The sequence below is a fragment of the Rattus norvegicus genome, chromosome 5 (assembly GCF_021556685.1).
Source record: "Rattus norvegicus strain SHRSP/BbbUtx chromosome 5, alternate assembly SHRSP_T2T, whole genome shotgun sequence".
Taxonomy (NCBI): Eukaryota; Metazoa; Chordata; class Mammalia; order Rodentia; family Muridae; genus Rattus; species Rattus norvegicus.
Genome location: NC_141538.1, coordinates 157605595 through 157621064, shown reverse-complemented (window position 1 = coordinate 157621064; position 15470 = coordinate 157605595). Strand labels below are relative to the sequence as shown.

Below are 15470 nucleotides of genomic sequence, written 5' to 3'. Positions count from 1 at the left end.
CCTCCGGAGAGCCATAGAGAGGAACCGGTTCGCGAGGGCCTTGGTGAAGTGTTCCGGATTCGGAAGCCGCGGCGATCAGGGGGGCCGAAGGGACTGGAAGGCTCTGGAACCTGGGCAGAGAAGTGGCCTTCCAGGCCCTAGGCAGAACGCAGGCAGGGAAGAGAGGGCCCACCACACTTCGGGTCAGGCACACGAGAGAGGCAGCCCCGAGCGCCGCCCCACAAGCCTCTGCGGCACCCGGGTCCTGACGGGCCGCCGGGTCTTCCGCCGCACGTGCCTTTAGCGCGATGCCCAAATCCAAGCGAGACAAGAAAGGTAGGTTCGGGGGACCTGCGTCGTGGGTGGCGACGGGTGAGACGCCGAGGCCTCTCTGAGGAGCTCGACCGGCTGGGTTAGCGAGTTGGCGTCGGCAGGTCACCGAGAGAGCTGGAAACTGGTACGGGCCGACAAGCAGCTCCTGAAACAGTCTTATATCCCAGGGTCGAGCTCGCCAACGAGGATAGTCTTAAACTCCTGATCCTGCTGCTTCTACCTCCGGATTGCTGGAATTACAGGCATGCATCACTAAGCCTAGTTATGTTGAGTTAGGGATGGGACGCAGTAAACTCTTACTAGGCAAGCATTACCCGCCGAGCCCTGAGCTACATCCCCTGGCATGTGCGCGCCTCGGTGTGTGTTTGAGGATCTTGCAATGTAGCTCAGATTTGGTGTGTAGACCAAGAATTCTCCAGAATGTAGAGGTTTTACAGTTTCGACTACTGCATTTTTTTTTTTTTTGCTTGTTCTTAATGCTGGGGCCTTGAACTCTCTATCTGGTCTGCCTTGGCCCCAAACACTAGCATTCCAGACTGAGCCACTACATCCAGCTAGCGGGCTGGCGCTTTTGTGGATGTTAGAAGGCAAGACGGTTGAACAAAAAGGGTCTGGCTTCATCAGACTAACCACCTTAGTAGGGTGTGTGTTTGTTTGTCTCCTATACCTATATCCCAGTCAAGTAAGAATGTGTCAGGTAGTCAAAGTGGTGTATGGAGAAGGTGATACTGTTTTGCATAATGCTGTCAGGAAAAGTCTCAGCACCTAGATGACAAACGAGTAGGTCGTTTTGAATAGAGGGAAACACAGAATGAAAGGGGTCTGTAGTGTGGTTAACTTATTGTGGGACAAGAGGCCAGTGTGGCTGTAGTAAAGTAGGTTTGAGAGGAAGAGATCTGGCCTTTGATGTGGCTTTGCTTTGAAAGGATCCCTTTGGCTGCCTTGATAGTCCGGAGAATTATGAGGACAGCAAAGCCAGTGACCACCTGGAGTATGCTAAGTTGTACCAGAATCCTAGGTGTGGAGAGTCTGGGGAATGACTGGCTCATTGTGATTGCCTTTGACTGTGTGCCTTGTATAGACGGTGAGTGGCAGGCAGGGTTGATGAAAGGCCATATCACCTCCTGGGAATATCCAGAGCGTGTTACAGCTGATGTTTTAGTGAGTCCTTAGAGAGTCATTAGGATTTTGGGGAGCCCTAGTTAGATGTAAGCAAATGCCAGTAACTCTTGGAAGTAGGACAAATAGGACCTGGATTACTTTTCTTTTTTTTCAATATATAAGTTCTTTATTGTCTCCAAAAAGCCCAGATTGTATTTGGGATAAGCACCATGTTTCTGGAGCTAGTAAACTGAGGTCTCACTCATCAACCTGCTCGGTTCCCTTCTCAGACACATAGATGCCATCCAAAAACTTCCTGATAGCCTTGTTTCTAACTGTTGTGGCTTGTAGGACCTTGGTTACTTTTCAGTAGAGGTTCTTGTGCGGTCCATCTACCCCATCCCCAGCGTTACTGTATTCCTGGGTCCAGATTACGAAATTGAAGTGTAGGTCTAGAATAGAATAGAAAAGATAAGGTCCCAACAGGATGACATAGTACGTGCCTGTAATCCCACCCCTTAGGAAGCAAAAGCAAGAATTTATATCTTGAGTTCAAGGCCAGCCTAAACAGTCTTGTAACAAGATCCTGGTTTTTTATAAAAGGAAGAATTGTTCTCTATCATACCATAGCCCACCCTAGCCATCAATGGCCTGTGCACCATCCCTGTGGCAGGAAAGGGCCTTAACTAAGGTGGTGAGTCTGATCCCTCAGCCAGGTTAGGGCCCCCACTCACAGTGCTCTATCAGCAGCAATGAGCCCTATTGCCATAAAGCAGTAGACCCAGCCGTTGGCCCAAGGAACTTCTTTTGTGGTAGGGATGTATATAGGGATCTCTGGGTCCAAGAATGCTAGGTAAGCAAACTCTGTCAACCTTGAATGCCAGGAATGACAGTGTCCATTGCTGCCTCCGTCACACTTGCTTAGTTTAGCCAAGCCCGGAAGAGAGAAGCAGAATTAGTCTCCAGAGCGTCAAGACATCACTCGCTGCTGTCTCTTTTTCTTGGTTTTAGTTTCCTTAACAAAAACTGCCAAGAAAGGCTTGGAACTGAAGCAGAACCTGATAGAAGAGGTAAGTGCTTGCTCCTCCCACCCCACCCCGCCCCCTCCTATGTGTTTGGGTAGCAGAGTTGGGATTGGACTGTTAGCAGTGTCAGAGTTTCCACACCTCCCACAGTATCCCTGAGACCCAGGACTAGGTGATGCTATTGATGTTTTACAAAAGCTCGGGGTTACTAAAGCTTGTCAGTGAGTTTGTAAAGCTACCCAGTGTTAGAAGGCTGGACGTGACCCAGGGGTGACTGTAGCCTCTGTCTGCCCCTGAGCTGCTGGGTCTGGGCCAGGTAAGAGCAGTCTCCAAGTGCACAGATTCCTGTTCTTTGGAAATGGAGCTTTACCACAGGGAGGCTTCAGCCAGAAGCCTGGCCAAGACCATGAGGATGGAGTGTCTCTCCTGTTGATAAGATGAGGCTCCTTATGTTCTGATTTAGCAGGGGCTTTCCCAGTGCGGGTAGAAGTTTCTAGATCAACTAAATGGACTAAGGAAAAAGGGTGATTGTTCCACATTGGTCATGGAAAGACCACAGGGTTTGGGTCCCTGCTCACCTTCCATAGTAAGTAACACTGGTGTCAGTCACGCCAGTGGAAGCTTAAAGGCCTATGACCGCTTCTCTTGTGTGAGGCCAGAGTTGCCCAGCCCGTGCTGCGCCTCAGCTCCAGAGCCTCATGAATTGTCCCACAGCTTCGGAAATGCGTGGACACCTACAAGTACCTCTTCATCTTCTCTGTGGCCAACATGAGGAACAGCAAGCTGAAGGACATCCGGAATGCCTGGAAGCACAGCCGGTGAGCACAGTGGGAAGAGGCGAGAGCTGCTCTCATCAGAGCACTGGAGCAGGCTGACCTTGGTGTCTGCAGCTCCCCTAAGGGGCACGGCTTCCGTTAGAGTTGGCCTTTCCCTGAGCTGCTGGGACAGGATTTGTTGGTCACTCTGTGTTTCAGGAAAGTGGCCCCTGGTGTCTGGCACACTCGAGTAGAGTATCATCATGTACATCTGACCCCAAAGCAGGCCCCAGGGGCTGATGGGTTACAGTACATGTGCGGGTGGCTCTGGGGTCACTGTCTTGCTGTACCACTCTAGTAGGGATTGTTGGACACACTCCTGCCCACAGGCAGACACAGATAAGTGACTTTTGAGGCTCGGAGTGAGCTGTCAAACTGTTGGCAAGATCTGATTCTGTGGATAAGAAAATGAAAACAGGGCTGGGGATTTAGCTCAGTGGTAGAGCGCTTACCTAGGAAGCGCAAGGCCCTGGGTTCGGTCCCCAGCTCCGGAAAAAAAAATGAAAACAGGAATCCTGGGAACACATGGCTGGGTTACATGGAGAACAGGGCCTCTGGCCACACAGCGTTGGCTCACATCCTCCTTCTTCATGGTAGGATGTTCTTTGGCAAAAACAAGGTGATGATGGTGGCCTTGGGTCGAAGCCCGTCTGATGAATACAAAGACAACCTACATCAGGTAGGTCACTGGCCCTCCCTGCGGCAGCCACTGCCTCTCCTGCTCTTTTCAGCTGTGGGACTGGCCTGTGGGTTCAGGAGAACCAAACTCGGCCCAACTCTGTGTTCTTAATCTCCAGACCCATGGGGCTATGCCTTCTATAGCCTGCCCTACTTACTAGGAGTTCTGCCAACGAGAAGTGTTTTTAGGTGATCCAGGTGATTTCTATAGGTAAGTTGCCCCTGGTGAAGAAGCAGTGGTGTTCACTTGTGTTTTTCAGGTCAGCAAGAAGTTGAGAGGTGAAGTTGGGCTCCTTTTTACCAACCGCACGAAGGAGGAGGTGAATGAGTGAGTGTCTCTGAGGGAGGAAGAGGCTGAGAGTCAGGGAAAGCTGAAGAGATACAAGGCTCTTACTGAAACTACTCTGTAACCTAACCGGGGTTGTGGTATTCTCTCTGTCCTGGTCCTCCCCTCTGCCTGCCAACATGGCTACGGACAGCAAGCCTCAGACCATGCCACTCAAAGGAGGCTGGACTTCAGCTGAATGGTGGCGTTTCCAGGAACTTTACCCTCACCCTTCTCTAACTTAGGTGGTTCACAAAGTATACAGAAATGGATTTTGCTCGAGCGGGGAACAAAGCAACTTTAACTGTGAGCCTGGATCCAGGGCCGCTGAAACAGTTCCCTCATTCCATGGAGCCACAGCTGAGGCAGCTGGGTCTGCCCACTGCCCTCAAGAAAGGTAGGAAGCTGGGAGGTGCTTAGGGTTCAGAGCACTGGCTGCTTCCCAGGACCCACGTCAGGCCCCCACAGGCACCAGGTATTCATGTGATGCCATAGGCACTCGTGCAGGCAAAGCAGCACCTGCACAGATGAATTGCAGCTCGGGGACCCCTGCCCCAGACGCTCCCCTAGACCAGCTCCGATAGACACAGTTTGTCCTGTGAAGGCAGAGCTGAGCACTCGCCTCCTGCAGGGAGGAGGCTGCCACTGTCCCTCAGGGAAGAGGGCTGCATGCTTCCTAAGGCTGGGGGTGACATGGTGCTGCCCTCCCACAGGTGTGGTGACCTTGCTGTCTGACTATGAAGTGTGCAAGGAGGGTGACGTGCTGACCCCAGAGCAGGCCCGTGTCCTGGTGAGTCTGGGCCTGCGACCTGGGGGAGGGGCCGCTGCCACTCAGCTGCTGGGCACAGCCCTCTGCTGCTGACAGCTGCTCCTGCTCACTCCCCTTCCTCCACCCCTTACAGAAGCTGTTTGGGTATGAGATGGCCGAATTCAAAGTGACCATCAAATACATGTGGGATGCCCAGTCAGGGAGATTCCAGCAGATGGACGATGACCTTCCCGAGAGCGCGCCTGAGTCTGAGGGGGAGTCTGAGGAGGAGGAGGACGACAGCTGACTCTGGGAACCAGAACCAAGGCCTTCCAGCAAGTACTTCATCTCCACTGGACGCCCCCAGGACTGCTGTCGCCCCCTAGAGGGAGCGGCTGGTTTTTTTGCTATGGATAAAGACAAGGGAGGTGCTGGGCAGTGACTTTGTTTCTATAGAGAATAAAATTTTGTCTGCAGGGTGCTCCCTGTAGACAGCAGAGACTCTTTATAAAGGCCTTCGGCTGTGCTCCAGCCTAGTCGGGCTAGGGCTGGGTGGGCCAGCACTGCAGATGGCTGAGAGCACGCCTGGATTTGGGTGTCTTTGTCCGTTTGCTTGCAGTGGGTTTGCTGAGGAAAGTTAATTCTCTGGAAGCTTGATCACTTAAAACATAAATAAGCACACAGATACGTGCAAGCCGGGGGTAAAATATGAGGAACACAGGCTTGCCACAGGGCGGTGGAGGGGATTGGGAGCAAGTGGAGTTTGAGTCAGGTTCTCACTGAAGCACAGACTGGTCTTGATCTTACAGTAGTTTCTGGCCTCTGCCCCTCAAGTGCTACCACACTTGGCTGACTAGTAGTGATTAGTAGCTGTGTGCTGTGCAAGTCAGTGGTAAGGCATCATAAACCATGCTTAAGGCCAGCAGGTCCCTCCCTGGCAGCACACAGAAACTGAGGAAAGTTGTTGGACCTGTGGGTCAGAAAATCCTCAGAGTTCCTGACCTCTACCCTAGAGGAGGGATGTGGGGGTTAAACAGCAACACTGAATAAGATGGGCCTTGGGTCTTCATAATCATGCCCAAAAAACCCAGGGCAAGCCAATATGATAATGCTTGGAATGCCAGCACCTCAGGAGGCTGAGGTAGGATTGAAAGTTTGAGGCCAAGCCAGGCAGAGGGAGGCCAATCTCTGAATTGGAGGCCACTCATGGCTAAATAAAGCCTATCTCAAAAAAAGTTTGATACCAATCAACTATAAGGCTGAAAAAAGGCAGGCTTGGGGCTGGAGAGATGGCTCAGTGGTTAAGAGCACCGACTGCTCTTCCAGAGGTCCTGAGTTCAATTCCCAGCAACCACATGGTGGCTCACAACCATCTGTAATGGGATCTGATGCCCTTTTCTGGTGTGTCTGAAGACAGCTGTAGTGTTCTTATATATAATAAATAAATCATTATAGGAAAAAAAAAAAAGGCAGGCTTGGTTGTATGCACCAGAAATTGAAAGCTAGAGACAAGAGACCTGATAGGAGTTCAAGGCCAGCCTAGAGTATATGGCATTTTGTCTTAAAAAGAAAAGGCCAGGGTGGTGGTGGCTCACACCTTTAATACCAGCACTTGGGAGGCAGAATTCAGGACAGCCAGGGCTACACACAGATACATTGTCTCAAAGGGGAAAGTAAGAAAGACAAGTGACATGTTTCAGCAGACCGAAGCACTTGCTGCCAAATCAATTAAAATGTTGCTTAGTACTCAATGCCCTCCTCCGGATCTGTTCTTTACTTTGACCTCCATTCTTGCCTCCTGCTATGCTATGTTGAGCTGGGGGTGGGGGGTACTTTCAGTTTCTTGTTGCCTATGCTTTGCACCCAGGATGGTTGTGGAAATTATAACCTTCAACCTGTGTAATCAGGTAAGTGAGACTTTAGTTGGGGCAGAGAGCACCTAGCCGCTGTCCACTGCTGTGGGACTCCATGGTCAGGAGGAAAGCACGCAGCTGGTGCCAGATTGAACCTGGCAGGTTTTAAGGAAAGCACTGGACCACTGCCCTCTAAAGATCAGGCACTCCTTCCCACTTCCTCTGGACCCTGGGAAGGAGCATTGACGCAAGCCTCAGGCATTCAAGAGAATAAGGCCACTAGGTCAGTTGTAGCCCAGGCTGTGACAGGGAACAGTTTTATTCAGCAGGAGGTATTGGGGCTCAGCCAGCTCTCACTTTGAAAGCAACTGGCTGTATAGAAAGCAGGGAAGAAAAAGACAGTGACCTGTCTAAAAAGGAAAGAACCAGATCAGATCGAGCCCAGGACAAGGCGGGGCAGGCAGTAAGCTGCGCCTCCCCAAGGCAGATGTATCTTAGCGGAAATAGTTGGGACACTCGTGGGCAACTAGGTTCCAGGCTTGGTCAAAGGCATCCACAACAGCTGGCTCCAGAGGCCCTTCCTCGACCAAGGCCAAGTTCTGCTCCAGTTGTTCCAGACTGGACATGCCCAGAATGACTGCATCCCCTTGGGTGCCCTGCAAGAAAGAACCTACTTTCACCATACTTCCGCCACCTGATGGCTTCCTGCCTGTTCCTTGCTAAGATCTGTTTTTACTTAAGGCCGTGTTGCTGCTAAGAGAAAACTATTGTCTCCAAACAGCAAGGTCATCTAGTCTTCTCTACCCTGCAGGACAGTTTGGGAATCATTTTTCTCCAGGCCTGGCATTTACCAGATATTGAAAGAGCACCATTACCCCAAGAATGTCCACACTGGAGAAAGGGGTCAGGGAGAGGAAGCTGGGACAGCAGGAAGAGATTCCACCCCATGTCCCAGCCCAGGGACACAGACCTGAGTTCTCTTTCCAGGAAGGGCCATAATAAATACTTTTTTTTTTTTTTTGGTTCTTTTTTTCGGAGCTGGGGACCAAACCCAGGGCCTTGCGCTTCCTAGGTAAGCGCTCTACCACTGAGCTAAATCCCCAGCCCCAATACTTTTTAAAATGTACTTTTCAGAGTCAGATCTGTGCTTATTTCCTACCATGTATACCTTTGGAACTTAAACCAGCCTCTCCACCAATTGAGATCATTAGGGCTGCAAAACGGCTCAGCAACTAGGAGCAGTTCCTGCTCTTGGAGAGGACCTGGGTTCACTTTCCAGGGCCTACTCCTTACAACCACCTTTTACTACAATCCCAGGGGACTTGCCACCCTCTCCTGGCCTCTGCAGGCACTGTGTACACACGGAAACCATCGGGCAAAAAACTCAAACAAAATAAATATAACGAGATCTTTGAGAGAAAAAATAACTCAAGATGACTAGTCTTCACATAGCTCTTGACACTGGGCCAGGGAAGACATAGTCTCAGCAGTTGGCCTCTCTCACTTCTAAGCTTCCTCCTCCTCCCATTCGACTTCACAGCACAGGCTAAACTGGGCCCAGGTACACTACCTTGAGCTGTGAGTGATGGTACATCCACCGTACGGCAGCTGAGATCATACTGGGGGCAGTGGGGCCATAGGTAGTCTTCAGAGCCTTCTCCACCAAGGCGATGCCATTGAAGTGTTCCTCCTTCCAGTAGCTGAATGGGTGGGAAGGGCAACACTGGGGTCAGTATCTTGAGGGCATCTAGAGGGCGACTCAACCCCTGCATCCCTGAGGTGGCCTATGTCCTCAGACAGCGCTACGACCAAAGTATCAGAACATACAGGTCTCCAGGCTGGAGAGATGGCTCAGTGGTTAAGGGCACTGACTGTTCTTCTAGAGGTCCTGAGTTCAATTCCCAGTAACTACATGGTGCCTTGCAGCCATCTATAATAGGATCTGATGCCCTCTTAGGTTCCTACAAGCACCCTACTTGCGAGCCCTGGGTCACCCAAAAGCCCAGAGTGAGTCCTGGGCACCAGTCCAGCGTCTGTGGCCTTGGCTCAGCCTCCTCCATTCCCTACACTCACTCACTAACCCACTTACTGAGGGAGAGGACACTCCCTGCCCGCCTGTCTCGGTGACTTCATCAGGCGGAGAGCTAATGCTGCTGCATAGATTAAAGGGGTGACCATGATGAAGGCCGTCCAGCCTTGATTCTCTAGAAGGGAGTCCTGGGCTCTGAGAGTGTGTGAACTGAGAACAACAGTTCAACCATGGTTTCTCCTCCCAGAGAGGAGGATCACAGACAATAGTGGGGAAGGCTACAGGGAGGGGTGTTTTTGTCGGTTGTGGTTTTGCTGTGAGGTGAGAGGCATTAAATGCAAGGCCTCATGCATGCACGCTCAGCACCTCAGCAAGTGTTCTAGCAGTAAGCAACACACTCCCAACAGACAGGGCTTGAGTCAAACAAGGTACACGAGGAAGGCTGACAAACTGCTTGCTGCCTTCACCTTTGACCTTTTCAACAAAACCAGCACTGGAGCCTCATGCAGGAACTTGCTTATTGTGCCTTTCCTTCCCAGACAGAGAATACAAAAAGCAAATGTGTCAGCCTGTGCTCAGAAATGAACCTTGGGGACATGGCAACCGAGGTGACAGAGGGGAAGCAAGTGAAAGAGTTTCACAGTGTCCAGCCATGGGGACACAGACATCTACTCCAACCTCTCAGGAGGCTGAAACAGGAGGATTACAAGTTGCAGGCTACCCTGGGCCAAACTCTGCCTCAAAACAGAACAAATAAACACAAACATCACTAAGGAAAAGAAGACAATAGCTGATGAGGTTTCAAGTTTAACTTTTCTTCCAGTACTGGGAATTGAACCCAAGACTTTGAGCATTCCATCCCCAAGCTATAGGCAGCCCTCACACTTGTAATCCTTCTGCCTCAGCTTCCTCCATCAGATCAAAATTTTAGATACTTAAATTTTGAACCACAGTGGGTTGGAGAGATGGCTCAGCAGTTAAGAGCACTGACTGCTCTTCCATAAGTCCTGAGTTCAATTCTCAGCCAGCACGTGGTGACTCCAACCATCTGTGTAACAGGATGGGATACTATAAGTATGTCTCATGACAGCTACAATATACTCATATATGTAAAATAAATAAATATTTTTAAAAAATGGAGTAGAGTATGATGACAGACACTGGTAATCCTAGCTCTTTGGCCAGGCAATGATGGTGTACTTTAATCCCAACATTTCTGAGTTCAAGCCAGCCTTGTCTACAGACCGAGTTCCAGGACAGCCAGGGCTACACAGAGAAATCCTGTCTCGACAAACCAAAACCAAAACACCTAACTCTGCAGATGTGAGGGCAAGGGAATCGGGAGTCAGAGTCATCTTCAGCTACAAAGCAAGTTTGAGGCCAACACAGGGTACAAGAAATCCTGACTCAAGCTGAAGGAGGAGGAGGAGGAGGAAGAGGAAGAGGAGGAGGGGGAGGAAGAGGAGGAATAGGAGGAGGAGGAAAAGAAGAAAAAAAGAAGGAGGGAGGGGAAGAGGGGGGAGGGAGGGAGAGAGGAGGAGGAGGGAAGAGATTGGCCTCAACAGCTGTCCCTGTGACTTCCGGAGACAATGATAACAATTTCACTACCAAGATGCAAGATGTGACAGGACATTAGCTCATAGAGTCAACACCTACCCCCAGACTCCCCCAGGTCTATCTTGGGTTGTCCTCTCACTGCTGGCAGTGGACAAACTCTTCCGAAGAAAGACACATAGAGTAGCAATCATACAGACATCACAGGATCCATATGACAGCCCAAGAATGTCCCTCAAATGCCCAGGACAGCTAACACCCAGAGCCTTAGGTCTTAATAACCACACAAGGGCAGGTCCCCAGAGAAACAACCTCAAACTAAGGAAACCTATAGCACTTCTTCCTCAGATACAGACCCCACCCGTAGCTCACCGGTCCATGTACAGTTGAGAAAATGGATTCCCAAAGAAGCGGCTCTCAGGATTCTTCCCATCCTTATCCTGGTATTTATATCTGCCAGTCAGCAGGCCCCCTGTGGGAAATCAGCAGTTAGACCCTGGCCAAGATTCCTCCCAGAGATAGCCAGGTCATTCTTGGCTAGGAACTGGAGAGCAGAAGGGAATCTGGAAAGAAGGGCACTCAGGCACCCCCTTCTCAAAGCTCCCTGACTCCCAGGGTCTGGACTGGGGATTCACCAGGGCAGCAATCCATAGAGTCAGGCCAGGTATGCCCTCCGACCCATAAGGCAGGTCCCCATGGCAGCCCATACCAGCCAAAGGGTTGAAGGCGTAGAACCTTAGTCCGAAGTGTCTGAGGCAGGGGAAGAGCTCAGTCTCCACCTGCCTGGTGATGGCGTTGTACATGCCCTGCAGGGAGACAGTGGGAAAAGGGGAACATGTCAAGAAAAGAGACCCCAAATGTACCTTTGTAAAGTCCCCCAGTTTAGTCCTTAACAATCCTGGACCTTGACATTCAGGGCATATATAATCACCTAGTTTGTGGTTTTACCCAAAGATCCAGGATCAGTGGAGTCTTGGACCTGAGTCTGAATGGTCCCAGCACACCAGATCACTCTTACCTGGTACACAGTTGGCATGATCCAGCCATTTTTCTTGCAGAGGGTACAAATCTCAGCCACTTCCCAGGAGACATAGTTGGACAGACCAAGCTCCACAAACTTGCCCTATAGGTGAGAGACTCCATCACAATCCAGCTCAGGGAGAGGTTCAGCCCAGCCCAGCTCAGGAGACCAGGAGGAGAGACCGTGTGAGGAACCTGGAGTGAGGTCAGAGCCCAGCTCTGTGTGTGCTCCCCCGAACTCACTCTCCTAGCAGGGTCAAGGTGAAAGGGTCAGAGAGCATCAGGGCCCTCCCTCACCTCCTGATGCAGCTGGTGGCAGGCCTGCAGGGTCTCCTCTATAGGAGTGCCGTGGTCTGGAAAGTGTAAATAGAAGAGGTCCACCCGGGGACACTGCAGCCTCTTCAGTGACGTCTCCAGCTGGAACCGAACATCGGCTGGCTTCAGTGTCTTCCCAAACATTGGGGCAGCCTTGGTGGCAATTTTTACTTTTCCGGAGAAAAAGATGAAAGCTGACGTCACTTTATCAAACAGAGGATCTATTGTGACAGTGAAGGAACAGGGCTGAGAAGGACAAGGTGGCGCCTCCCTCTGACTGCAAGCCTGAGGAAATGGACGCAGGGATCATCGGGGGCTCAAGGTCACTCTTGCCTGCAGAGTACAAAGCTGGGCTCATGTGAAATCTGTATCAACACACACACACACACACACACACACACACACACACACACACACACACACGCATACAAGAGAAAGGAGAAAGGGAGGGTGATAGGGGGAGATAAGAAATATACAGACAGACAAAGGCAGAGAGAGATATAACTGGGTCAAATTCCAACTGTGCTGTTAGGAGCTGTGGCATTGATTAAACTCGCTGCTCCTCAGGTCGGCCCACCGTAAGTAACAATGAGAGAGACAAACAGCCTATGGAGAAGTCCTGAGGGTTGATCAGGCTTAACTGACAGTGGACATTAGGAATGGCTGGATTCCTCCCTGTGACAGTTGCTTATTGGGACTGTAAACCTTGCTTTAAAATCCATGAGCAGAAGGCCCTGGGTGGGAGTCACACCTGCAACCACAGGTACCAGAGCACTGAGTCTGGGACAGAGGACATAGGAGACCAGAAGCAAAACAGCCCTGAGAGTACCCCACATGGAGTTTTGACTTTAGACTAGGGGTTGTAGTCCAGAGCTTTGCGGTCACCTTAAGATGCTTTGAAAGATGAGCCTTAATGCAGCATGGACCATGGGCAGGGCAGGTCTGATCACAGGGGACAGGAAGGTGCCAAAGGAACTGGGGACAGAGACAGGAAGGCTTGAATGAGGGCCTGTGACAAGGAAAGTCAGGGCCAGCTACAGACTCCACTCATGGAAACAGACCAGTGCTGGGCTCTCTGAGTCCCTGCTTCTCTCCCTGCCCCTGCTGAGAAGCCCAGTTGAATGGATGATGGATGGATGGATGGATGGATGGATGGATGGATGGATGGATGGATGGATGGATGAATGGATGGGTGTATAGATGGATGGATGGATGGGTGGGTGGGTGTATAGATGGATGGATGAGAGGGTGGGTGGGAGGGTGTATGGATGGATGGATGGATGATGGATAGATGGATGGATGAATGGATGGATGGATGGATGGATGGGTGGGTGGATGGATGGATGGATGGGTGGATGGATGGATGGATGGATGGATGGATGGATGGATGGATGGATGGGTGGATGGATGGATGGATGGGTGGGTGGATGGATAGATGGATGGGTGGGTAGATGGATGGATGGATGGATGGGTGGATGGGTGGATGGATGGATGGATGGATGGATGGATGGATGGGTGGGTGTATAGATGGATGGATGGATGGGTGGGTGGGTGTATAGATGGATGGATGAGAGGGTGGGTGGGAGGGTGTATAGATGGATGGATGGATGATGGATGGATGGATGGATGGGCAAAAGGAACTTTCCATACCTGAAAAGTCAGTTCAGCAGCCCAAAAGCAGTCAGTGGAACCCTTGAGATCTGAGCAATCACATACTTGGAATTTTTCTATTCTGCCGCTTGACTTGCCCTTCCTGATCAAACATCAGTTGTGGCTCTAGCCCAACCAGTCCTGAGCCCAAGCAGGGGAAGGAGGAAGGGTCAAAAAGACAATTCAAGGGGTTGGGGATTTAGCTCAGCTCTGGAAAAAAAAAAAAAAAAGACAATTCAAACAGAAGTCAGATCCAGGTTCTCATGGTAATGTGCAACGTGTGTGATGACAACACTCTTGAGGCTGAGGTACGAGCCACACGCAAAGCCTGGGCTCTCCTGGGCTGCACAGGGAACCTTTCACAAAGTACAAAACAGCCCATCACTTTCCCTCAGGATAGCCAGGAGATCTGGAAACAGCAGGCCACTGAATGCACAGGTCTCCTACTATTCTAGCTCCCACTGTGCTGTAAATCAAGAAGCAAAACTCTACAGTAGAGTTCGTGAGGAAGGGCAATGGCTGAGGAGAAAGAGTTCTTTTTCCTTCTTCTTTTTTTTCTTCTTTTTTATCGGAACTGGGGACCGAACCTAGGGCATGCACTTTCTAGGCAAGTGCTCTACCACTGAGCTAAATTCCCAAGCCCCACCCCCCCCCCCTTTTTTAAATGTATGTGAGTACACTGTTGCTTTCTTCAGACATATCAGAGGAGGGCATCAGATCCCATCACACATGGTTGTGAGCCACCATGTGGTTGCTGGGAATTGAACTCAGGACCTCTGGAAGAGCAGTCAGTGCTCTTAACCACTGAGCCATCTCTCCAGCAGGGAAAGAGTTCTATAATGAAAGCACCCGCCCAGGGAAGTGTAGTTCCACCACTTGAGAAACTAAAGCAGGGGACCAACTGAGTCAAGAGCTCAAGACAGCTACACCACTCCTGGCCCCTGTTTCCTTTTGAGGCTACTGTAGCTCCTATGGCTGCCACCCTGGTAAAGCAGGAGGCCCTTTTGACCAACAGGCTCGTCATCTACAGAATCCCGGGCCATAAGCAAAAAAAGAAGCAGGTTTCAGTCTGAACTGGTGCTGAGCAGTGCCACAAAAACAGGAGTCCTGCAGATAAGGGACACCTGCTGGGCAGCAGCCAGGAGCTCAGAGATAGGCTAGCCACAAGTTCCAGGCCGGACCAGGGTTAGGCACAAGATATGCAAAGCTGGACCTTGCATGCCTGAAGAGTTGCAGTTCTCAGAGCTTCTGGGTGGACACCGGGAGATCAGAGTCCCGGGGAGATCAGAGTCCCAGGAACCTGATGAAGCTGTGCTGAGACAAGGGGTGAAAGGAATGACTGTTACCTTTGCAGCCGCTGCGGCCCAGTCCGAGCCCCAGGTCTCCTAGGATGGTCTCAGACTGACCGTTCGCATACACGAAGGCGGTGTCTATCTCCGTGTGGCCGCGCTGCAGGAAGGCGCGCACCGACGCGGAGCTGGAGGTCACATCCATGCGGCGACCCATCTCCATGGCACCCAGCACAGTGGCAGGCCGGGCTTGCGACATGGTGACCGTGGTAGAGGTGGCAGAAGAAGGTGGAGGGTAAGAGAGGACGTTGGTTCCAGCAGTCCTCAGCCCTAGAGGGTGGAGAGGCTCTGGGACCTTTATTAACCGGTTGTAGCCACGCCCTAGGGACGGGCGAGCAGAGGTGGGGCGGGATTATGCTGGCTGGTGCAAGAGACTTCTGTAAAGTTGAGGACCTTCTCCACCAAAGCTGCCTGGTACTAGATGGTAGGTCCCCTTGAGTTAAGTTGCTGAAAGCTAGCATCCCCTCCTCTGTTCTCTCTGCCTTGCTCCTGAGCCATCCTGAATCTCTGTCCCCTCCTTCAAGAAGTTTAGGGGTGGGTGATCTCACGCTTTTAATTCCAACACAGGGGAGACTGAGAGAGGAAGATTGCCACAAGTTTTTGTTGTTGTTTTGTTTTGTTGTTCCAATGAACTCACTCGTTCACTCACTCGCTCACTCAGGGCATGGACTTGTAACCCTTGGACTTTGAAGAGGA

At 51.1% G+C, this 15470-nt stretch overlaps 2 protein-coding genes across 7 annotated transcripts; one reads left to right on the top strand and one right to left on the bottom strand.

The window, feature by feature from the left end:
- Mrto4 (MRT4 homolog, ribosome maturation factor) lies at positions 1-6755 on the top strand. Of its 3 annotated transcripts, none has more exon segments than NM_001399076.1 (8): positions 1-315; positions 2425-2483; positions 3153-3256; positions 3851-3932; positions 4192-4259; positions 4502-4653; positions 4970-5046; positions 5159-6755. In NM_001399076.1, coding segments are annotated over 8 exon segments (723 nt in total). In that variant the 5' UTR covers positions 1-287; the 3' UTR covers positions 5312-6755.
- A 385-nt stretch (positions 6756-7140) lies between these two features.
- On the bottom strand, positions 7141-15046 carry Akr7a3 (aldo-keto reductase family 7 member A3). 4 transcript variants are annotated; one of them, XM_087660548.1, is made up of 8 exons: positions 14639-14739; positions 13426-13635; positions 11758-12060; positions 11459-11563; positions 11150-11246; positions 10813-10912; positions 8428-8557; positions 7142-7513 (listed from the first exon to the last, which is right to left on the bottom strand). In XM_087660548.1, exons 3-8 carry the CDS (start codon positions 11917-11919, stop codon positions 7352-7354), a joined length of 756 nt encoding a protein of 251 aa, XP_087516674.1. In that variant the 5' UTR covers positions 11920-12060; positions 13426-13635; positions 14639-14739; the 3' UTR covers positions 7142-7351.
- Between the last annotated feature and the right edge of the window lie 424 nt (positions 15047-15470).

Excerpts from the sequence above, each read along its gene's own strand:
- Mrto4 (XM_087548483.1), top strand. The coding sequence starts at position 3,207 with ATGAGGAACAGCAAGCTGAAGGACATCCGGAATGCCTGGAAGCACAGC. Across the intron at positions 3,933-4,191 it reads ACAAAGACAACCTACATCAG|GTCAGCAAGAAGTTGAGAGG; the intron begins GTAGGTCACTGG and ends TGTGTTTTTCAG. Across the intron at positions 4,654-4,969 it reads GCCCACTGCCCTCAAGAAAG|GTGTGGTGACCTTGCTGTCT; the intron begins GTAGGAAGCTGG and ends GCCCTCCCACAG.
- Akr7a3 (XM_087660546.1), bottom strand. The coding sequence starts at position 14,973 with ATGTCGCAAGCCCGGCCTGCCACTGTGCTGGGTGCCATGGAGATGGGT. Across the intron at positions 11,247-11,458 it reads TCATGCCAACTGTGTACCAG|GGCATGTACAACGCCATCAC; the intron begins GTAAGAGTGATC and ends GTCTCCCTGCAG. Across the intron at positions 10,913-11,149 it reads CGCCTTCAACCCTTTGGCTG|GGGGCCTGCTGACTGGCAGA; the intron begins GTATGGGCTGCC and ends GATTTCCCACAG.